Consider the following 22982-nt stretch of genomic DNA (forward strand, 5'->3'; position numbering starts at 1 on the left):
CCAGTACCTGCTGCTCCAGTCTTCTCTGGTTGCCCTTTGATTTGCTGCTCTGGCTGATGAAAGCGCTTCAAGATCATGGTGTCCTCATCAGCTGCAACATGCCTTATTACCTGTCTCTGGTGCCATGTGTCATTTGTCATGCCATGTCTAATGACTATTCATCCTAACTCACCAGCATTCTCTCACAAACATTTGATGCCAATTAAAAACTGCAATATTTGATATTGTCTGTCTTGTTTAAAGTTGTAGCCTTAGGATTAAGAATAATATAAAGGCCCTTGTCTATGCCTATAGACAGGATTCCTATGGTCATGGAAAACTTCATAGAATTGTGAAATCCCATTTCCCAGGCCTGGAGATATCATAGATTCAGTAAATTAATTGAAAGTTTTGGGAAAGTCCTGACATTTCATTTTGTCATACCAGGGTAGAAGGGTCACAGGCTGTGATCGCTTCCGTCTTACTTGGTATAGAATGGCGATGGGATCACCAGGCCATTTAGTCAAGGCTTCCATCCTAATGTTTTAAGTGTATAACTGTAAGTGTTTCAGTGTTTAAATCATATCATAGAGTCGTAGGAATAATGGGGTATTAGAACTATGAACAGCTTCTACTGAGGTCTAGCTAGCTAGTCAAGCTCAGTGGTATATGCTCTTGTGAGAAGGCACTATTAAAGTGACAGCTATGACAGCTGTTTTACAATAACCATAAATAATCCCAACCCTAATACATACCTGGCTCTTATCCAAGAGCACCAGTGTGTGCAATGCCACAGTTTAAGAACCAACCAATCTTGTTTCATAATCCCCACATTCTTACGCAGCCCCTGTACGTATTTACGGGAAATTTCATGACGTTTCATGAAAAAGGGATGTACAGTCTCTGCTTCTCAAAGATCTTGATCAACAGCACCGGAGTGCCTCTGCGGACTGTGTTCACCCTGTACACCCTGTACACGTCTGACATCAGCTGCAACTCTCATGGGTCATGCCACATGCACACGTTTATGGATGACACTGTAATTCTGTGGTGCATCAGGGGTGGGCAGGAGGATGAGTACAGGAACCTGGTGGATGATTTAGTGCAATGGTGCAGCCTCTACCACCTGCAGCTGAACTCAACAAAGTCCAAGGAGATGGTGGTGGATGTCAAGAGATCTAAGGCACCATGCTGTCAGTCTGCATTGAAGGGGTCAATGCGGAGATGGTCAGCACATATAAGTACCTGGGGGTAAACATGGATAATAAACTGGACTGGTCAGCCAACACAGATGCACAGTATCGGAAAGGCCAGAGTCGGCTTTACTTCCGGAGCAGGCTGCGGTCATTCCATGTCTGCAGTAAGCTCCTCTGGATGTTTTAGCAGTCTGTCATGGCCAGTGTCCTCTTTCATGCTGTGGTGTGCTGGGGAGGCAGCATTAAGAAGAGCGACGCTGGGCAACGGAACAGGCTGGGAAGAAAAGCTGGAGTCACTCACGACAACTGCAGAGACACTGACCATGAGCAGGATGCTGGCGAATATGGACAATGACCGCCACCCACTACACAGCACGCTCATTAAACCGAGGAGCATGTTCTGTAGCAGACTTCTGCCCCTGTTATGCTCAACAGACAGGTCGAGGGGCTCCTTTGTCCCCAGGGCCATCTAGCCTTTCACACAAAAGGGGAGGGGAGAAATGGACTTTTCAGCATGAGCCTGTCTCTCTCAGCTCATACCATCATATCATATCTTTTAACTAGACCTATCTATCTATCTATCTATCTATCTATCTATCTATCTATCTGTCTGTCAGTCTATATGTGCAGTCTTCACAACTATTCACAACAAGCACACACACAAACACACACATTCACACAGATTGTACAGTTAACCCTTTTTGCAGTCAAGTTCTCACACTCTCAACTTGCCCTTCTCAGCTTTCTCTTCCTGCCCCCCTCTAAATAAACACAGGCCTGCTCCTGGCCTCTCTCATCTCGGCCCTCCCTCCTCTCACTCCGCACTCCTCTCCGCTCCTCTCCGCTGGCCTTCTGTCTCCCAGCAGCACATCCTGCACTTGGCCCTTGGAGGAAATGGCTGCTGAGCACCTCACATCAGACATGTCGTATAACTATAAACAGTCTCAAATGAGTCGGGGTGTGTGTTTGGTGAGCGTGTGTGTGGCGACTGAACGGCCTGTTAGTTCCAATCCACATTTGGTGGCGCTTTTGAGGTTTGAGGAAAGCAGCTCTCCCACACTGCTGTCCTGCCCTGTCCGGCCTCAGACCTGACCAGACGCTGACCAGTTCAAGCAGACAGCTCTGTTCAGATCTCCTGTCTGCCTGTCAGTCTTGAGGGCAATGTGCTTCATTCAGTCAGAGTGTGCCTATCCTACACAAATCCTAGACTACATGGTAGTGTTCTTATTTTTTGATGTAACAGAAGAATAATGATAGCCATTTATCTGACAGTAGATTGAAAATAAAGACCTACAGTAGTTTGCTACTGCGCTGCCACCTACAGTACTATGTACTACAGTTGTACTACAGTTGTTTTGTCAGATATACAATCGTTCCTGATCTCTTTTACATTTCACACTCTTGATTAAGTGCACTGAACTGTGGCTCATGTAGTGGTGTGATACAAAATCAACAACCACATTGTTTTAAATTCAGACATATCTTTCTTGGAAAATATCCTGCAAAAGCATGTCATTGCTGAAAATGGATTGTCCATTCCTCAAAAGCACATCACTTGCTCAAAATGGATAGTCCAGTCCTCAAAAGCAAGTATGTCAATGAAACTGCCAGTGTCATCAAAATGAGACGTCTAGACACCATGTTTATGAACAAGATAGTCAAATGGCTTCGTCATGTTTTCATTATGATACTATCTCAGTGTTTTCCAATGCAAAATAAAAAAGGTCAGAACTCAGTGACACTCCCTGAATAATGCTCAAGACAGCACTATACACTATTGTACAGCCTTATACAGAAAAGTTACACATTGCTGTAGTTAGGGGAGTAAGTCAGTACAAGACACTTTTTTTTTACTGGATATGCTCTTTGCATTTCTACAGCATTTGAAAACTAGTTCAACAATTTTGTATGTAATGACTGAAGCAAACAAATGAAGACTATCAGTTTTATTGGGAACGACTATTCAGTATCCATAAGTATAGCCTTGTTCATTTTTTACTGCCATGACATAAGCAAATGATGTTATAAAACAGCAGAGAATTGTATGAAAGCAACTGATACATGTCTGAATGCATTTGCAAGTCCTTCAGAGGAAGGCGAAATTGTTATTCGCTGTGCACAAATGGTTGCACTAATAGTTATGAGAAGTTTCATTCTGATCTGAGAAAAGCACCAAAGCGACTGAGAAAAACTGTATTATGATGAGCACCATCAACTCACTGAACTAACCCAAAGTGGTTTTATGGGATAGAACATTTGCTATGAATTGGTGCATAGACTGATTTTGTATCAGGGGGAATGAAATGTTTTGTTGGTTGAAGTGCATTTTTCATTAAAGATTAACTGATGTGTGCAGGTATTTTATTTCAAATCTGAAAAGTAAGACATCTTGTCTCCTTTTTATAGAGGTCTAACTGCATTCTGAGTACTTCCGAGATATTACTGTAAGCGTCAAAGTTTTAGAATTCAAAAGAGAGTGAAAAATAAAAGAAATGGCAAAACTGTTCAGGTATGGGTATTTTATCAAAAGGTTTTTGATTACAAGCAATGAAACTTGGAATGAGCGGCTGAAATATAAAATACTTTATTATTATGACAAAATATTTGCGATACAATATCAGAGCTGTGATGAAGTTCAAGCACTCCTTGAAACAGAGCACTTCACCAATCATCAAGTCAGGAACATTTAAACATGAAATATTAATACACTGTATTAAATACATATATTTCTCCCAAAAGGTACACTGACTTTGGAAATAATATTGACAAACACATTTTCATATATTACATACATATAGTTGATACTGTAATATCAAAATCTTCCGAATTATTTTATATTTAAATACAAAGCATATATCTAAAATATACATTCAAAATACTAATAACAAAGGACTTGGATATATACTGTATTTCATAATACTTTTTAGTCATTTCATTAATCATTTGAAGAGTTCAAAGTTGTTGTGTGTCCCCCCCAAAAAAAATCCTGAAAAAAACACCTCATCTCAGGAATTTCAAGAGCATATCTGGATAGATACAAGTGTCCATGTTTGTTCATGGGCATCACTGGCAGCCACACTCCTCCACCACCATCTCCTCATGGTGTCGAAGCACCACGCCATCATCTTCGTAGTACAGCATAGACAGTGGGCTCAGGCGCGTGGGCACACAAGACGGGCACGTTACCCGCTCAGGGTGGTATAAGCGCAGCAAACTCTGGGGAGGGAGAGAAGAGAGAATGTTATTTCATCTCACAGGAAGCCATGTTCGATACCGAGACAACTACAGTGGCACTCAATGATGATTTCTTCAAGGACTCCCAACTCAGTCAGCACAAATAATGACCAGCTGCCATAGGTGTTATTAGAAAAGTCATTGTGTGAGACTCACCTGCATGTAGGCGTGGTTGGTGGGCTTGAAGCTCTCGTCCAGCGGTGAGGGACACTCCCCCTCACAGCGGTAGGCGTTATAGCGCTTTGGATGGACGATCCACTGGTCCCAGCCGATCTGATCAAAGTCCACCCACATGTCGACCCTTTGGCACAGCGGCTTGGCTGGGCTCTCTGGGGTGGCCTGAGTTGGGGTCTCAGGCGTGGCCCCAGGTGTGGGGAGGTGCTCGGGCCCCAGCCGGTTCCTCTTGTGTCTCCGGGTCTGCGGGGCCTCCTGGGGGGTCCGCGGTGGGGTCAGCTGAGGACTGACGTGTTTGGAGTGCTGTGCGGTCTGCAGTAAGCTGGGGACAGGGCTGCGGGTCTGCTGCTCCGAGAAGACCACCATCAACACACGCCCGGCCGTCGCGTGGTTGACACCCGGCCTGTGGTGGAATCCTGGGCGAGTGGACGTCATGAACTCTGTGTCCTTCATTTCACTGCCACTGCCTTCCTCAGTCCACGCACTTCCAAGCTCTGCTCCCTCTGTCCAGTGTAGAGCCGGGTCCTGCTGCAGCCAGTGCCTGAGCAGGCCACTGACATTGAATACCTGCCAGGAGTGCGGCCTGTGCTGGGGTGCGGCACGGATTCGGCCCAGTAGCAACTCCTGGCCATTGTGGGCATGGAACACGTCCAGCAGAACACGCTTGGAGCCAAAGAATTCTGGTACTCGGAGTCGCAGCTCTGCCAGATGCACCATGTCAGTTGGCAGCAAGGATGTAAGGTCAAAGGTAATGCTCCAGTGATCACCAACCTGATAACATCCTTGAATAAAAAAAATAGAAAAGTAAAGCTTTAGACTGCATGACTATACTGCAAGATAAACCATGCAGTTGTAGGCCTATTAGTTGTTAGAGCGTTATTGTTTTTCGGCAACGGAATTAGAAACGTTATTTTGCAAATAGAGCAAATAAAAATGGTCAATGGCCGTGTTTGCATCTATAGACAGATATGACAGTTTTACCCCTACCGCTACCAGAATGCTAACCCGCTGGCTAAAGAAGGAATCGTAGAGGGGAAAGGATGTGTATTGTGCCTCCGTTTAGACTTCAACAGACGTCTCCGAGGCTAATACACATGGCTCGAGCACATAAAATGCAGAGACTCTTTCAAGTGAAATCGGCACTCTGTCACTCGCGTGCCTCTGAGATAAGCCCACTGACAGCGCGCCTGACAGATGCGTGCTCAGAGGACACGCAGGGCCAACAAACACACAAAAAACCTGAAGCGTTATTGTTATATACCGTAGCCTACGAATATGTTCTATTCAAAGTGAAAACTAAACGTGCAATGTACACTTAGGATGTTAGCTTTCACTTTGAATTAAAAACGTGTCGATGTCAGATCAGAGGTCACGGATAGCCTAGATGGAAAATCAGCATTAACAACATCCTAATAACATACAACGGACGGCTTGGGAAGACACAAGAAGAAGATATTCTCACCTTTTGCTGTTACACTAACAACTGAGTTCGCCTGAGGCAGAGGGTTGGCCTCGTCAGTGGTACCTGCAGATTCGTGGTCAGCCGCCCGGTACGACCGGTAAAGCTGCAGCATGTAGAGCGGAAAGTTGCGCTGGTGCTGTGCGGCTCCACTGAAAGCCTGTCCGGGGCTGTTCAGATACCAGTGGACGGATGAACTATTTGCTGGAGAAATTCCAGAGTTGCCCATCGGAATCATGCAGCACACCACAGCTAAACGGGCATATAAATCCATCATTTTTCTAAACTGAGCAGTTTCTAAACCGACAAACGACTGAAACAAACGAAAAACCGCACGAATAGAGAGATCCGTGCCTCCTTCCACCGAGAAAGACTGTATGACAGTGATGTCCGTCTCTGAGGAACTCGCGTGGTGGCCTGACTTTTATAGAGGCCATCTGGCCTGATGACCCTCACGAACCCTCAGATCTCAGGCGGCGCGCAGGCCTGTCAAGTTCACCCTCTCCTCAAAGCAGGAGGTTATATAGGCGTGATGTTTATCCAGTGCTGCACTGGACGTTTGATGACACCAGTTCACACAACTGTCACTGTCTAATAGCGTGTGTGTGTCTGCTGGTATATAACTCTTGGACCTTAGTCCACCAGGCCTTCTCAAATGTAGTTCTGGCAGTCAAATTGACCACTATTTTCATAGGCTTACTCCTTTTAATGTGCTAGACTAGAGGTTATTGTTCTGGAGGATTAATATACGAGGCTAGAACCAGTTCTAGGTTCTTTATTGTCCCAAGGAGATTAGTTCAAATGTTTTTGAATGCACTGCATGGTTAATTTTGAGTTTTTGTGTTGTGTTTTTTTCGGTGGTTATGTCTATTTGAGTCTTGATGTTTCAATTACAATATATAATACAATGTCTCAATTTTCTGAAAATGTCTGAAATGTTTTTCATATTCTGAGCCAGAAATCTACACTCGCTATCTAGGACAGTAACCAATAACCCAGTTATATTTATATTCTAAGAGGGATTTGTAAATAGTACAATTTATAAAACATGGTGTCCATAAAAAAAAACATTATCTGATCTATTTCTAATATGTGTGATGATAAAAAAAAGGGATATCCAACTTCCTTGAGTGTAAAACTTTACATGCTTTATGTAAAGTCTGCATTCAAAATGCTTTTACAATGGTTGCCATTAGCCTATAACCATTCACACATAGTTGTGACAGCACTCAAGAGTTACATAGTAGCCCTTACAGCCCAGTGCTTATAAAGCCTCTCTTACCTCATCGTTGCCATTATCAACAGGCCAAAGAAGCTTCAGTGAAATTTCAGGTTGTAAAGGCTTGTAAGACAGTATCATAATACTTCATACATGAAGTCATGGGTATAGAATTTAAATAGTAGGGAGTAAATAATAATAGGGGGATAAATAAGGAAGTTTTATCCGCTAAGTAACAATATTGCTGAATATGTGCACCCATCTGAAGCGACTTCACTGGTGTTTTTGTGTTTGATGGTGTGGGTTGTGTTTGATGGTGTGGGTTGTGTGTGTTTGTGTGTGTGTGTGTGTGTGTGTGTGTGTGTGTGTGTGTTTGCAGGAAATATTTTCAATACGTTCAGTTGTGCAGAAGACATACCACTTATGACATGTTGAAAGACATAAGTATGCGTGCGTGCAAACATTTGTGTGATGTATAGCTACAGGAGGGTAATGCATATCATGGCAACATATTTGGGGACAATATATGCACCATAGCTCCTCCAGGCACACAAAGGGTTTGGAGGAGAATGCTAATATAAGCCATTGATCTAATAGCTTCATAATCCAACAGATATGTCAAATGAGACTTCAATGCTCACAAAGCCAAGTCTAATGATTAAACAGCAAGCAATGGCAATTGTGCGCACATTTTATTAACTGTGCTCTCATTTTATTCTCCTTTAAAATTAGCTCACAATAGTAAAACATGCAAAATGTGCTCGCTATACAAAATTATCTTGCAATAACACTTCTTGGGCTCCGTAACAGAGTAAGAGAATTAATTAGTTAATTTAGTTAACTACGCGCAAGTTGAACATATGTCTTTGAACATGTCTTGAAAGTCCCAAAACTGGCACAAAAATGCCAAACGCTATGCAACACATTCACTAAAGAGGAACCACCAAGGATTAGTCTTCATAGTGTTTTTATTGCATTAAGAATGTAAAGAAAGATATTGGAAAAAGGACAGGACAGGAACACAATTCAACAAGCAACTACTTCCCATTTTTTGTTAACAGCAATAATTGACTCAAATCCCTGAATTGGTGCTAATTAATCACCATAATTTAAAAAGTCGGATAGCCTGTTAGCTTCACATTCTTCATTTGTGAAAAGTAGGCATGCCTAGTGTATGTGTTCATGAGTATCACATTCAGTGCATTGCTAAATCAGTGCAAACAAGTGTTCTTCAAAGATTATCTATTTCTCTCCCACATTGACAGAATACACCATTAGTGCTGGCAAATACATTAAGAGCAATCATTTATGAAACAATTTAAAACACAAAATAAAACATGACATGTGATACACATATCAAGTGCTCATCCTTCATCTTCATTTGCCCTGACCTGAGCGATAGATGAAGGGAGAGAGAAGAGACTAGACAGGAACAGCAGGACAAGAGGGGAATATGCGGGTGAGCAGGACAGGTAACAGTAAACCAGACCATAGAGGCCTATGAGAGCATGCCAGGGTGGCTCTCATGTGACGCGTGTCCGTTAGACGGTGAAGAGGATGTGGCCGGAGAAGAAGCTGTCGGCGGTGAGGCCGTTGCCGCCGTAGTTGGCGCTGAGGTAGACGCGGTCGCCGGCCTTGAGCTGCAGGATGGTGCCCCCGGTGGCCGTGACGTAGCCGTTCTGCTGCGTGGTGAAGGAGTGCAGCACCAGCTTGTCGTTGTGCCGCAGGTCCACGTTGCCCACGTTCTGGTAGAGCGTGCAGTGGAAGTCGAACTGGTAGACGCCGGCCTCGGCGCAGGTGAACACGCCGGTCTGCGTGCTGTACAGGTGCTGCTCGTTGTAGATGACGTCCTTGAAGGCGATGGGCTTGCCCGGGTGCGGGAAGTTGTAGCCCAGGCGCAAGGCGAAGGCAGCGCGAGCGGCATTGCCAGCTGGGCCAGGGGGACCGGGAGGGCCTGAGAGAGAGAGAGAAAGGGGTCAAAGGTTAAACAGTGGTCAACGGCGTGGAGTGATGTTCAGCTCAGTGATTGAGGGAGATGCCAATATGGTCTCATTTATGAGGTTCACAAGCATGACAGTAATGAAAACAGAGGAGAGAGAGAGAATACAGACATGATCTCTCTAAGTCTGTTCTGTACAGTTCTACTTGCTGTGTATTCACAATTACAGGAGGTTCTGTATTACAGTAACCATGATGTCTGGGTTAATGTGTGTTGTATGCAGATGGGTGCATTGTACAAATGGCAGTATACAGGCTACATGCTCTCACCTTGGGGCCCAGGTGGACCTCGCTCTCCTTTCCCTCCTGTGCGTGGGCCCACAGCAGCTGCCAAGACACATATCAAATATTACACCACATACAGACAAGCACACACAAAAGTACACTAACAAGCACACAGAAAAGTACACACACTTCATCTTTTACCAATATTAGCTAACATATTCACACATAGACACCCAACTCCCGTTTGCACATACAGTACACACACCCAGCAGACACACACACACACACAAGTCCCCAACACAGCTACACTCAGACATCTGCATTCATGATGTGGGCATCTCACCTTCTCCCTTCCAGGGGCTCAGGTCAAAGGCGGGGATGTCCTCGCAGCGTGTGTACCCAGAGCCACGTGGGCGGAACTCGAAGGGGTTCTCTGGGACGTCGGCGATGCCGGTGTTGTCACAGATGATCCGGGACAGAGACGCTGTGCGCAGAGACTCACGCTGGGCTTCAGTGAACACGTCGTCATTCTCCCACCACAGCCTGGAGCACACATGCATGCACACTTATACACCACTCTTACAGTGATATGCAGTTTTACTGAAGAATCGGACAAAGATTGGCAGGTGTTTGAATAAAGAAAGTATGTGCTTTTGTGTGTGTGTTTGAGTGTGTGAGTGTGGGTGTGTGTGTGTGTGTGTGTGTGTGTGTGTGTGTGTGTGTGTGTGTGTGTGTGTGTGTGTGTGTGTGTGTGTGTGTGTGTTTGAGGGTGTAAGAGTGCGCATGCTGACCTGTCGCCCGTCCTGATATTCTGGAACTGTCTGGCGATGATGCATGCGAACAGCGGTCCCACGCGTCCTCCGTCCACGAAGGGCTCGGCCACTCCTCCCAGCCACACGTCGATGTTGTCGGCGGTGCCGTAGAGCTCCAGCAGCTGGCCGGCCAGCTCCGTGTTGTTCATGACCGCCGCCAGCTCGTCCAGCGTGCGCGGCTGGGACAGGCCACAGAAGCCACGCCAGGCGTTGTAGCCTGCGGAGAGAGAGACGGGCGGACTGAGATTAGAGACTCATGTCTCAGGATTAGCCACAATATCAATTTCAAAATAGGCCTACAATTGTGATGGAGGTACAAGTGCTTATGCACTTTAGTTGAAGGCCTATTTCTGATATTTCTGTTCAAATTCTGTTCACTATTTATTTCAAAAGTTCTGTTAAATGAGTTGAATTAAAGAGTTAATTCAAATAAAACAAAAATGAGATCACCTTCACATAATGCTATGATAATAAAAGCAGTTTATTGCACTTAGGGCCTATCCAACATATCACAAGGTTAAATGAAATGGCATGGAAGTACATATAATGCACAAAGGAGGTTGAGAGTAAGAAGTAGAAAAGAGGGGTGCCGTGGATGGAGAGAGATATGTCTCTGGGGTGTGAGCCAGACAAGTTCAAACCACTGCTCTAGAGGACAAGCAACAGTCTGTGATTCAATACTACTTAACACAGTGTCAAATACTACCGAGTAATTCAGCATGCATGAATATCCACCACCATGTACCATGACTATCAATGTGTTGTGAATGTGGTGAATGATGTTGATTGGAGGAGGGATCCGTATGAGGGGGAGCACATACCAGGAAGGCCGTGGTCGCGCCCCCTCTGCATGTTCAGAGCAGCCAGATCCAGCGCTACGTGACTGAGGAACTCAAAGAGGCGCTCGCGCAGCTCGTCGTGCATCATGGTGTCCTGTGTGTTGAGCTTCGCCTGACGGCCCACCAGGCCACGGATCACTGGGTCGATGCCACCTACAGGCAGACACAGGAAGTTTAGGTTTCAGAATATGAGCCTGCTTTGGTAAAATATTGCTTTGTTAATCAAGACAACTTTCAAAAGGAATGACAGACGGGGTTAAGAAAAGAGATTAGCCTACTTAACTTATTAAATGTGTTTACCTGATAAGCATTATGTGATATGCACATTCAATGATGTTAATTCAAAAACACTAAATCAGAATCGACTAAATTCAATCATATTCCCAAACCTGATATGTCCTATGACCTGATACATTGTTGTTTGTGGGAACCAGCCGATGAAACTGTTAGGATGCTATGATGTGTGCATTACTGGCAGATCTATGTCATGCTCTCTCACCCTCAAAGATCAGCCTCCAGGGTGTGAAGAAGTTCCTGTGGAACAGCACGCTGGGGAACTGTGGGTGCTCCTGGTAGTTCTCGTCCAGGCGGAACATGAAGGGCTGAATGGCCAGATGGGCAAAGCGGTAGGCTGCGGTGGCAAACATGTTTGAGATGGACGGGTCCACATTCTCATCATAACCAGGGTAAGGGCCAATCTTTGGTCCGTTCAGGATATTTGGGCCAACAATGTGGAGCAAGTAGTCACGGAACGTGATCACCTGTGAGATTAAGGGACAAGGTCAGTAATGTGGCATATGACCGTAATATGCTATTTCATAGTATCAGCAGTTATCATATAAACATCTAACATGCATAGCTTTAGTAACTACACCATTGTGCATCCCTCTTCCTACACTTTTGTAAACACACACACATATACACACACCTGGAAGTAGCCACCCATGATCTTGCGGGCCTCCTGATAGATGGTTTCTCCAGTCCAGTCGGGGTTAAGCTGGGCCAGAGCACGCGCCAAACGGTTGTGCTCACGCATCATCAAAGTGTGCATGGAGGCCAAGCCAATGTTCTCGTCCACACGTTCATCCCCTGTACAAGCACAGGCATAAATACATTCACACACCATTGCATTGCATTGATATTCCATCACAAAATAGCATTTTACATTTCCATGTATTGGGATGCTTCTATCCAAAGAGACTAGCAAAGGAGGAACGACATGGAATAACCATAAACACCAAACTACTTTTACACCAGAAGACGCCAGGGCTGAGGTTTAAGTAGAAATAAGTGTAGACGGAAACACAAGTGGAAATCCTTACCAGCGATGGAGCAGGGTACCTCTTCAGCATTGTTGTCCTTGGTGATTTCCCTGCGGTTGGCACACATGGCCGTCATGCCAGAGAAGGGCAGCAGCTCGCGTCCATTGTCTGTGAATCGCTCGTTCACCCGCAGCAGGCCACTGTCGGTGGTGAGGTTGCGCAGTTCCTCCACCAGCTTCTCCTCTGAGCCGTACACCTGGCCCACGTCTATGTAGGCCGTCAGGGTGTTCAGCTGCTCCCGCACGTTGGCAGCTCCGAAGACGTGACCGGTGTTGCCAGTCCCACAAGCCGGAGCCGAACGGAAGAAAGGGATGCACTCATCAGAGTTGCGGCCAAAGCGCGTGTCATTGGGAGGAATCTGTACGTTAAAAAAAGATGTAGGAGTGATGAGCTTTACCGGGGACATATGGAGAACATCCAATGTGAGGACCAAAGAAGTCAATTTCAGTATTTTTTTATTATTATTATCATGCTTTTAACTTTTAAGCTATCACTATGACTGATAAATCGAACATGCCAATACTGGCAGAGTTACAGTATGTATAGGCTATTCAGAGCGCAAACTTACACCAATGGGGAAGCATGGCTCTGTACGTTCACAGCTGTCGTCACAGTTGATGCCGCTGTTGAAGGAGCGGATGCTCGGAGAATGAGGGGTGAAGGTGAGGTCGTGGTCCGTCCACTGGCCGAAGATGGTGATCAGATGTGTGTAGAGAGAGTCATTGATCACATCCTCGTTGCGTGTGCTAAGGATGCGGTTTGACACAAGCCTCACCTGAAAGAATGGCAGACACAGGGAAAGGGTCAGAATGAAGGTCATAATGGAAGGAGAGCAGGCAAGCTGGAATGAGCGTTCATGTCTATTATCCAGCATTGCGCTTGTTGACAAAGTTAGTTTACATGTGATGAACGAATAACTGACAATAGATCAGTTGATCGATTGTGTTTTTTTTTACTGGCTGTTGATATCCATTACATGCATGCACACACACACACACAAACACACACCCTGGCATACACACACACAAACACAACATACCAGTGGCAGCAGGGCTCCATTGCGCTGGAGCATGGGGTCCCATCCCTGAGGAAGGGAGAGGCCATCTTGATACTCAGCTGGGAGCCAACGCGCAAAGGGAGTGGAAGCGGAGCCACGGCGGGGGAAATTCCTAAGAGAGCGCACGCGCGCACACACACACACACACACACACACACACACACACACACACACACACACACACACACTGTGAATTCACTCTTTGCATTGGTGTATCTGAGTCCTGTTTCATTTCACTTAATTTAGATAAATAGATAGATAGATAGATAGATACTTTATTGATCCCCAAGGGGAAATTCAAGATTCAATTAAATTCATTCATTCCATTTCACTCCTCTGTGAATATGTGCTCTTACCTGTTGTTACAGACACTTGTAGCTGTGCGGTACTCGTTTAAGTGGGGTGTGGTCTTGCAGTTAGGCTGACGTACTCGGGCAGAGCATCCAGTCAGACGAGCGATAGTTTCCAGATCCTCCTCGCTGATCAAATCTGCCACAAGCACATCAACACATAATGCATTGGTATGTCTGGGTGTATTTATCTACATCTTTATATCTGTATAACAACGATGTACAGTTTGTGTGTGTGTGTGTGTGTGTGTGTGTACCTGTAGCATTGAGTGAGCGTTTGTGGATGTGGTGTCTCTCGTTCAGGAGGTGGAGGGTGTACTCCAGGTAGTCAGCTGATCTCACTGCAGAGCGCGCATCTCGGCGTGGCTGCTTCACCATACGCAGGAGGTCTGCTGGATTAGTGTTACCCCTCCTCACACGCCTCAGAGTCCTGCACACACACACACACACACACACACACACACACACACACACACACACACACACACACACACACACACACACACACACACACACACATTAGTAAATAGTATCAATGTGCTTTGTACACACTAGCACACATTTAAATGCTCAAATATGTCCAGTGAAGTCTCTGACTTACTCAGCACGGGAGTAAGTGTAGGCATTATCAACGACTCTTTTGGCATCGCTGATGGCCCTCAGTACATCATTGCTGCTCAAGGTCCCTGTGAGTGATAATAAACACACACACACACACACACACAACAAACCAACCATAGAGTTAATTTAATATATATATATATATATATATATATATATATATATATATAATATATTATGTATAATATAATTCTATAGCATAATCCATGACATCATTAGATATATTATGTTTATGTTTTGCATATGTCCAGAGCAATAGCAAACAATCAAAACATTTACAAAAAAAACGTGAATGAGAATGAGAGAACCAGATTTTGCTCACCTGAAACCTGTCCCAGCACACACAGAAACAGTCCCACAGCCAGAAAACACAGCACACGCGCCATTTCTGCAACACACACGTAAAGTAGTTCAAGAATCAGCATTAGATGCCTCTTCTTATCTGTACTGATGTATTAGCCATAACAGAGAACTGTATTCTCCCTTAAATATTCTACATGAATTTTATAATTTTCAGATTATCCCCTAAAAATCCAGTCTCCTGAGTTAAAGAAAACTCACTATCACTCATAAACTCACTAAATAAAATCAACAGTTTCACTCAATGCCACAGTTTGGCCACAATTGACCACAGTCTGCAATTTCAGCTGACAATTTAAGTCATTTTGCTACACAACTCCAAACTTGCCTTCAATTGTACAATTGACTTATACTGAATTCCACCACTAACCAAAGACAAAAAAGCAAATTAATCTAACTAAAGAACATTGTTTTCCATCAGCAAGCATATACAGCAGTTCATATGCGTAGCCTGCAGCTCTTACCTGTGTCTGGTTGTTCCGACTGATACCTCTGTCTGCAGATGTGTATCCCATTTAAACCCAACAGGTGGCCACGCCTCTAAGCATCACGGAGAGATTCTCCCTTGCGTCCTCCTACTTTCTCAATTGTGTTGCTTGTCTTCCTTGTTCAGTAATCACTATCCTGCTAGAAATCCCCTCACACAATGCTACACCCAGAGAGAGACACACACACTAGACACAGACAGACAGACAGACAGACAGACAGACAGACAGACAGACAGACAGACAGACAGACAGACACACACACACACACACACACACACACACACACACACACACACACACACACACAGTTTTATCAGACCACATTCACTGACATACTCTGCTTCTGCTGTTACATGTTCGTCTTGTCTGTTGTATTGTAGAGCACACTGCAGCAAATTTCTAATAACTTCTGTTATATCGCAATTTAAGTATTGAATCTTGAAAGTTTTACAACATTTACAGCTGAGGCTAAATATCCATATGACAATCTCATTGGGAACAATCACACTGAGTGTGGTTAGTGGCCAGTGCAGTAACAATAATAGCAAAGCTGGGGTTTTGCAACCTGAATTTCATATGAAATGATACTGGGTGACTGCTTGGCTAGCACTACTAATACCATCAATTACTACTAGAGGCAAGTACAGAATGAGTCATTTTTTATTTCCTTAGTTCATCAAGTTGTCACCACCCTTCACAGGTAACAATGAGTTCCTGGTCACACAATGCTTTCTTCCTTCTTCTATTGTAGACCCATTCAAGACATTCCTTGATTGACATGATAATTTCTGACGTCAAAGACAATGGCAAGTACATGCCCTCACACACACATGAAAAAAAAATGATGATGTGCACGATCGTGTATGCTTCATTTTCAGCAATTAGCATTTCCAACAAAACAGTATTTCCTCATTTTTCTCTCTACCGTCTCAGAAAAAATGCTTTGCTGCCTGCCTGGTGAAAGCCGGCATGGCAAACAAACAATTCTTCTGAATCAATATAACAGGTATTAGCTTATCAGTAGCAAGAATGCAACGTTATCTGAATGTCTCCTCCATGTCGCCACTATACTTGGGAATAACCTGAAGCACAAACCAATTGAAATGAAATATATAAATGAATTAAAATAATCACACATCAGAGAGAGAACCGTATGAATAAAATAAAGACATATTGATTAGAACAAGAATGTGCTCAATGTTTCTCAATTTTATTTGAAGGTAAAGAAGTAAAAAAGGGTCTTGTTTATCTGATGATCTGACTTGCCTGATTTGCCTGATAAAGGGAAGCATGTACTACAAAATTAGAAGACTGATAGGCCTGGGGCATTATTTGATGTGTGCATGATTTTCCTGTTTCCTGTTTCAAAATGTCATGTTTCAGAATAAGTAAACAGCTTGCAAATGTTGAGGTCCATGAGCATAAATATCTGTTTTAGAGAACACTTTACCCATTCACCGCATAGACAATCATAGCTGATGACAGGCCGCTCCAACCTGCCACAGAACGCTTACAGTATAGCCAAAATGGGGGTGTTCAAGGGATTGGCTGGCAAGAGCATGCATAGGACAAAACACCTGTGAATGTGTATTGTCTTCTTCTATTGCTCTCCTAAGTGTAGGAATACCATGCTCTTCTATTCTTTCACTCTTTGTCTCTCCCTTTCATACTGTAGAACTCCTGGTCTGCCATGCCATTGCATCTAACATGGTTTATAAATTATTCAGTAAACTTTTGTGGGTAATTCACTCATTTAATGCAATATTCAGAAATCTGATTTATCCTGCCTATAAAGTTCTGACATTTTAACATTCCTTTCCTTACACATTCAAACTGGCATTTAATTGTGTGGGGAGAAGACCCATTTGGGGCAGTTTTGAGTATTGTTCTGACATTCTACAGATGAGTTTTAAAGGAATTTAAAAGTGTTGCTGAATTTGGTATTGAAAACACACTATCACTTACAACAGACATATAAAAGTGCTCTATTCATGAAACAGTATAGCCTTGAAATCAATCCAGTTACTCAACATTTACAACGACTAAAATAGCACTTCTTAGTAGAGAAGTCAGATCAACCTAATTCAATCATTAGACTATGACGTTCTTAAGCAACATGACACAAGTGGGAGTGGGGTTGGTAGGGGATATCGCCACGGCTGTAACCGTAGGGACGAGGTCATTCACAGAGTGATCACTAGCAGTTAAGTCCTGAATGGCGTTGTGCTGGGACACCATCACTCGTGATGACTCATAGAATGTCTCTTGTCCAATCAAAAATGAATAAAGTGCTCGACCGGAGCTGTTGTATAACACACTATAACATTCCAAGCAAATTCAGCATAGCTGAACAGAAATGACTTTTGGCTTGGACATTTAAAACAATAGGGGTTTCTCCATAGAACATTAGTAAACAACCCCAGCAGGTCTGGCCAGTTCTGAGATAAAGGTATGGAAACTGATGAGTTGAGGAAGTGTGTCTTCAAATAAGAAGACAATGAACTGTCACGCAAGAGGGATGTGCTTCGGTGAATAGCAGACAATTGTTGTGCATCGGCATATATTCTCAGATTTTCCTGTGTTGCTTAAAGGAAAATTCTCCTGCCATTGTTTAGAAGACTAGATTGACAAACATAATATATTACACAGTCTCAGTGGAAATTTAGTGAAATTAGAAATACAGAAAGATTTCCCTCAATAACCAGAGCCTGGATTAAAGTAGCACACTGCACGGCATCATTTCACTGCAGGAGAAAGGCCACTGCTGTTCTGTACTCTATGCCTCTCGGATTAAAGCTGCACCTGTAGACCTATGACAACTGATCTGACGGGCACAATCTTCCTCTATTCTTTCCCGTCTCTCTGAAGTCTCAATCTAAGATTTGTCCATTTTTTCTGGTAAATCTTCCCATGTGGAGCCAAAATGCAGATGTGCAGACAGACACATTCCATCAGTCAAAATGTTGAGTGTTCTGGCATTCACAAGTCATTTTGTAAACATGCTCATGAAATAGGCTAATTTGAAATCATAGGACTTCCCGGATTTGTTTCAATTACTGTAGGCTCTCCCATACTGTATATCCAATGCATCCCATTTGGGTGCCTGTCTTTGTTCATTATTGGAGTGTTATATCATGATTCTTGGAGTTCTTTAAAGTCCTTTGAATTTCAGTGACACTGATGAATATGACATTTTATGGGCCATTTTGTCAAAGTGAGTTTTTATGTATTCTGTGTCAGACATTTTCAGTAGCAGTTACATCAAATCTTGAGGTACTGTAAGACAAAGAAGTTTGTCAGTCATGCATAGCCTGGTTTCTATTACATTTCTATTACATTTTTATCTCTAAAAACATGGAATGGTACAGACATTTCTTCAGTAAACACATTCTGTATCTTCTTCTGTACTAATATGTCAACAAAATACAACAATAATTTTGAACCTGACCTGTCTGTACATAATGTCAAATGTACACATTTAAACATAAACAATTATCTTAAAATTAGTAAAAAAAAACAACTGGGCAAGTTGCATGGTGATATCTATTGTTAATAATCTTACATTATTTATTGATTTATTTATTAATTGTATTTGTTAGGGACCATGCACATGTTTTAACATAAATGTTGCCATTTGATGCATTGTACCAGAGTCAACGTTGGGCTGATTTACATCTGCAGTCCCTATAGGCAGGGCACAGTTTAAATCCACAGACAACGTCTAACAACGTCTCACAAATCCTAAAAAGGAGACTAGAATGTTAGTGGCTGCAGAGTTAAATGGTTTTTAAGTAGGCCTAGCTTAATGCTTTATTTGAAACCACATTTGACAGATGCTAAGAAGTTATATTGTTAGCAGAACCAGCCATTACAATAGCAGTAACAAAAACATTTGAATGCTGCCCTGGTGAGCAGTGTCTACAATAGCACATCCTCCATCAATTATATTGTGATATTGCTTTAGGCTACTGGATCACTTTCACTGAATAGGACCTTTGTCTTTTTCATTTTTCCTTGATGTAGTGACAGACAATAAATTATTAGACAAACAGCACCGTCTTACATTGAAATGTTTTGTTATTTCAATGTGTTCCGTTCATAAAGCGAAAGAATTCAAGCAGTGAAAAAAGTAAACTGGTTTGACATGGGATGTGTGATGCTCCTCACCTGTTGTGTTTCTGCTGTGTTTTGGTCCTGATGGCTTTTGCATTTGTGTTTTGACTTTTGTATTTGTGTTTTGTTTTATTTTACAGCACTTTGGTCAACTGCTGTTGTTTTTTAAATGTGCTAAAATAAATTGACATTGACATTGACATTTTGCCTTTTGTTTTCGTGTTGAGGCTTTTGTATTTGTGTTGTTGACCCGTCATTGCCACCATAGAGAACAACAGGTGAAGGAGGAGCAGAGAGGGCAGGTGGTGAGGAGTGGAGTGGAGGAAACTGAGCAAGAAAAGAAAGGTATGTAAAGAGGCTGGCCTGGAGAGGAACTATCTGATGGTAAATAGCAATGCCACCACACATGAGGAAGACTCTTCTAATGCCCGTAACGAGTGGGGGTTGTTTCCGCTATTGGAGACATGCAGAAACAACCACATGCATGCAACACATACTGTATACACCTGGTTCATGATACATAGCATAAAGATGAGATTGATGAAGGGCTTCTATTACATTATGTAGTATATAGAACATAGGCCTACTCTGTTTGATTTGGCACCACAATGGCAATGAAATGACTAGCATGAGGAAGTAATACTGGACTTTCATTTTTAGATGGAAAGGTTTGATGCCAGACAGATAGACATATCTTAGGTCAGTGTGACACGCCCTATTCTCAGAGGAATATTTTGTGGTGCCATTTCCTTCCTAGATTTGGTCGGGCCTATAGGTGAACATTAAAAATTGGGTAACACTTAACATTACAGATCGGTAATAATGTTATGGTAATATGTATGCAATTTCATGGTAAGTCAATCGCCGATAGGGTTGGCGCCTATACCAGTTTTCTGTGGTGCTAGGTGGATGAGACTCATTGACCTTCCCCATGGGTAGGTGATTAATCCACCAATCAAGGTTAACATAATACCAAGTTAATCATTCTGAGATAAACTACATTCCTCATGCAGCTAGTCAACTGGATCTCACTAACCCCTGTCTCCTGTCACACAGCTCCCTGTACATGTCCCTCATATCTTGCATTGGCTGGTGTTTGAATGTGCCCCCTATTCATCACTGTAGACCAGTGATTCTTAACCATATGGCTGCGGCCCATTCTTGGGCCACCGGCGCCCATCAGAGGGCTGCAAAAAACGTTGCTATAAAGTTTTGCACCTGTGGGACTGCGTAGATTATCAAGTGAGGACAGCAGAGATATGTTATGCATGAGACGCTCAGTTATGCAGCAAACTCTTTTGCCAGTTAATGGAACTAACATAATTCTATTCATCTTGTGGGTATATCCGCATCACGGAGATGTAGGCCTACTGCAAATACTGCTAGCTACATTAGCACATTTTCGTTAAACACCTACAGTATGCACTCACAAGGATCCTTAAAACGGCTGGAATTCTGACATATTTCACTACAAATGGAAAAGTGGAAACATGCCTAACGTGTTTGAATGAATGGATGGCCATTAAGCTACCATTAAGTGAATCCTGCCATGGCCAAAAAACAATTAGGCCTAACGTTAATAACTGCACCTGCGAAATGTACACCAGTAAATACAAAAAACGCTTTTTGGATGTGAATGATCTTGTAAGAATCCCTGCAGTAGACTATAGTGCCTTTAGTTACTGTCTGTTTGTTTATGTCTTGGTGTCAGGGATACGCTGGCCAGTACTCCACTCCATCCAGCATGGTTTGTCCTGTGTGTCCATGTCTGGGTGTGGAGCGCTTTGGGTGCAATATAACAAATACATTTGTTTGTCTGTAAAGAACCTTGTGCAATGTGCTTGAAATATGCAGGATAAATTATTATTATTATTATTATTATTATTATTATTATACCCCACTGTAAGCAAAAGCAACCAAGACCTATCAACCACATCAACATCAACCATCTTTGACAGCTGCTATTATAGTCAGAAGTTCTATTGTTACAGCAATACCTGGCAAACCAACAAAACATGACATAGCAAATGAATTCCTAATACCTTGAGTCCTCAAAACATGACTGCACAAATAACTTCAAAACATGACCAAGCAAATACCTACAATAGTCACCAAACAGGACACATCAGTTCCCAGTAACACTTGGAAGTGCGTAGTTCAACTTGGGACAGGGAGGAGTGTATTACTGTAAGGAAGATGTTTGCGTGCCGTACTAATTGAGTGATTAGACAGACTATGTGCCCGCAGGAAAATGCACTCTCGTGGTTACTCTTGATGAAAACATCGGGGTCACTGTAAAAGGCACACAGACAGTTGTTTTTTTGCTGTTAGAGCAGGCATGAGAAAGTGAAAATCTTGCAACAACATCCTAATAAAACAATTTGTAAACTATTGCAGTGAGCTTGCTAGAAGTCATGAGACAGACCTCAGCTTCACATCATACAATCAAACTGAGACAGGTAGCTTGAATAAGGACCACATTACAAAAAGTTTTACATGATCTGACTACCTAAAAACAGTTTTTAATTACAGGTTTTGCCTATAGTTACACACTTTTTGCAGAATCTGGCTCATTATTTACACACAGACAAATAAGACATGGCACTTGGAGATACACAACATAATATGGCAAAAAACAATGCAATCAAAACTGCAGTCTTCTGAGTAGAATTTCTGCAGTAATCGGTTGACATTTTTTGCGGCAAAAGTTTTTACAAAAAACAAACATTCTTACCAAAATAAAGAAAAATAGAATCACAGTTATCAATGCAATACTGTAAGTGAATTATTAAAGATTAAAGTAAAGACCACAATGTTTTCCAGTGTAATACTATATTTGGAAAAGCTGTGGAAATATCAAGTTGGAACAGTCATAACAGCAAGTGGCACTCTGTCTGCGATTTATTCATACTTCACTGACAGGTTGTGTTTCATTCTTTCACATGCCAACCATGGGACCACCCCCGTGATTGTTGTCGTTGTTGTTGTTGATTTTTTTTATTGCCATGAGCTTTCATGTGCTTTGCCGTCAGAATGTGTAAAAAACACCACAACAAAAGTGAAAAACATATGCTCATGAATTTTAAATAAAGTTCTGTATTTACTTAAAAGTATTCTGTAAGACAGCAAATTCCAAAGTTCACTAAAATGTATGGACATACAATGTTTGGTCCACATGGACTACAAACGAACTACAACCTGATGACAAAAGTGGCAACAAGCCCACATGGGCAACTCAGTTTCCCACCAGTGATTCCGACATGAGGTGATGTCCACGATTACGTTTTCACTGGGGAAAAGAATTCCCATGAGTATGAACACACCATACTGGGAACATCGTGGATTATAGGAAAACATTCCGAGACATTACATCATGTCTCATGTACTTGTATGAAATGTGAAACTAGGACGGCACAAGAAAGTTCCCTTGGAGATATTTCAGGTTTCTGACAAACAGTTGTGGCAAATTTCTGTCAAGGTCACATTTCACAAGCAAATTAGTATTTTGGAAAACAGTGGTTGACGGAATAGTTCGG

The 22982-nt window shown here is 42.8% G+C and overlaps 3 protein-coding genes across 4 annotated transcripts in view; 1 reads left to right on the forward strand and 2 right to left on the reverse strand.

Annotated features, from left to right (window-relative positions):
- Positions 1-222, forward strand: part of LOC134089225 (tripartite motif-containing protein 16-like) — a 6116-nt gene extending 5894 nt beyond the window's left edge. For both annotated transcript variants that reach the window (XM_062543606.1, XM_062543607.1), the window contains exon 7: positions 1-222. This exon is cut by the window's left edge and continues 853 nt beyond it. The gene's annotated coding sequence lies outside the window, so the exon portion shown is untranslated.
- A 4016-nt stretch (positions 223-4238) lies between these two features.
- spaw (southpaw) lies at positions 4239-6271 on the reverse strand. Its single transcript, XM_062544191.1, has 3 exons — positions 6046-6271; positions 4566-5365; positions 4239-4391 (listed from the first exon to the last, which is right to left on the reverse strand). The coding sequence occupies exons 1-3, from the start codon at positions 6269-6271 to the stop codon at positions 4239-4241; spliced, it is 1179 nt and encodes a 392-aa protein (XP_062400175.1).
- Positions 6272-8211: 1940 nt separating this feature from the next.
- LOC134089226 (eosinophil peroxidase-like) lies at positions 8212-15381 on the reverse strand. Its single transcript, XM_062543608.1, has 15 exons — positions 15310-15381; positions 14808-14873; positions 14466-14550; positions 14122-14294; positions 13871-14003; positions 13497-13626; positions 13026-13232; positions 12458-12815; positions 12064-12224; positions 11635-11896; positions 11118-11288; positions 10276-10513; positions 9828-10027; positions 9530-9586; positions 8212-9215 (listed from the first exon to the last, which is right to left on the reverse strand). Exons 2-15 carry the CDS (start codon positions 14869-14871, stop codon positions 8803-8805), a joined length of 2652 nt encoding a protein of 883 aa, XP_062399592.1. The 5' UTR covers positions 14872-14873; positions 15310-15381; the 3' UTR covers positions 8212-8802.
- Between the last annotated feature and the right edge of the window lie 7601 nt (positions 15382-22982).

The sequence above is a fragment of the Sardina pilchardus genome, chromosome 8 (genome assembly GCF_963854185.1).
Source record: "Sardina pilchardus chromosome 8, fSarPil1.1, whole genome shotgun sequence".
NCBI lineage: Eukaryota > Metazoa > Chordata > Actinopteri > Clupeiformes > Clupeidae > Sardina > Sardina pilchardus.

What these genes read in the sequence shown, in the direction of transcription:
- spaw (XM_062544191.1), bottom strand. Translation starts at nt 6,271, where the DNA reads ATGGGCAACTCTGGAATTTCTCCAGCAAATAGTTCATCCGTCCACTGG. An exon ending in TGTTAGTGTAACAGCAAAAG is followed by an intron (nt 5,366 to 6,045) that starts GTGAGAATATCT and finishes TTTTTATTCAAG; the next exon opens with GATGTTATCAGGTTGGTGAT. An exon ending in CCAACCACGCCTACATGCAG is followed by an intron (nt 4,392 to 4,565) that starts GTGAGTCTCACA and finishes CTCCCTCCCCAG; the next exon opens with AGTTTGCTGCGCTTATACCA.
- LOC134089226 (XM_062543608.1), bottom strand. Translation starts at nt 14,871, where the DNA reads ATGGCGCGTGTGCTGTGTTTTCTGGCTGTGGGACTGTTTCTGTGTGTG. An exon ending in TACACTTACTCCCGTGCTGA is followed by an intron (nt 14,295 to 14,465) that starts GTAAGTCAGAGA and finishes GTGTGTGTGCAG; the next exon opens with GACTCTGAGGCGTGTGAGGA. An exon ending in CTGGAGGCTGATCTTTGAGG is followed by an intron (nt 11,289 to 11,634) that starts GTGAGAGAGCAT and finishes GTCTGCCTGTAG; the next exon opens with GTGGCATCGACCCAGTGATC.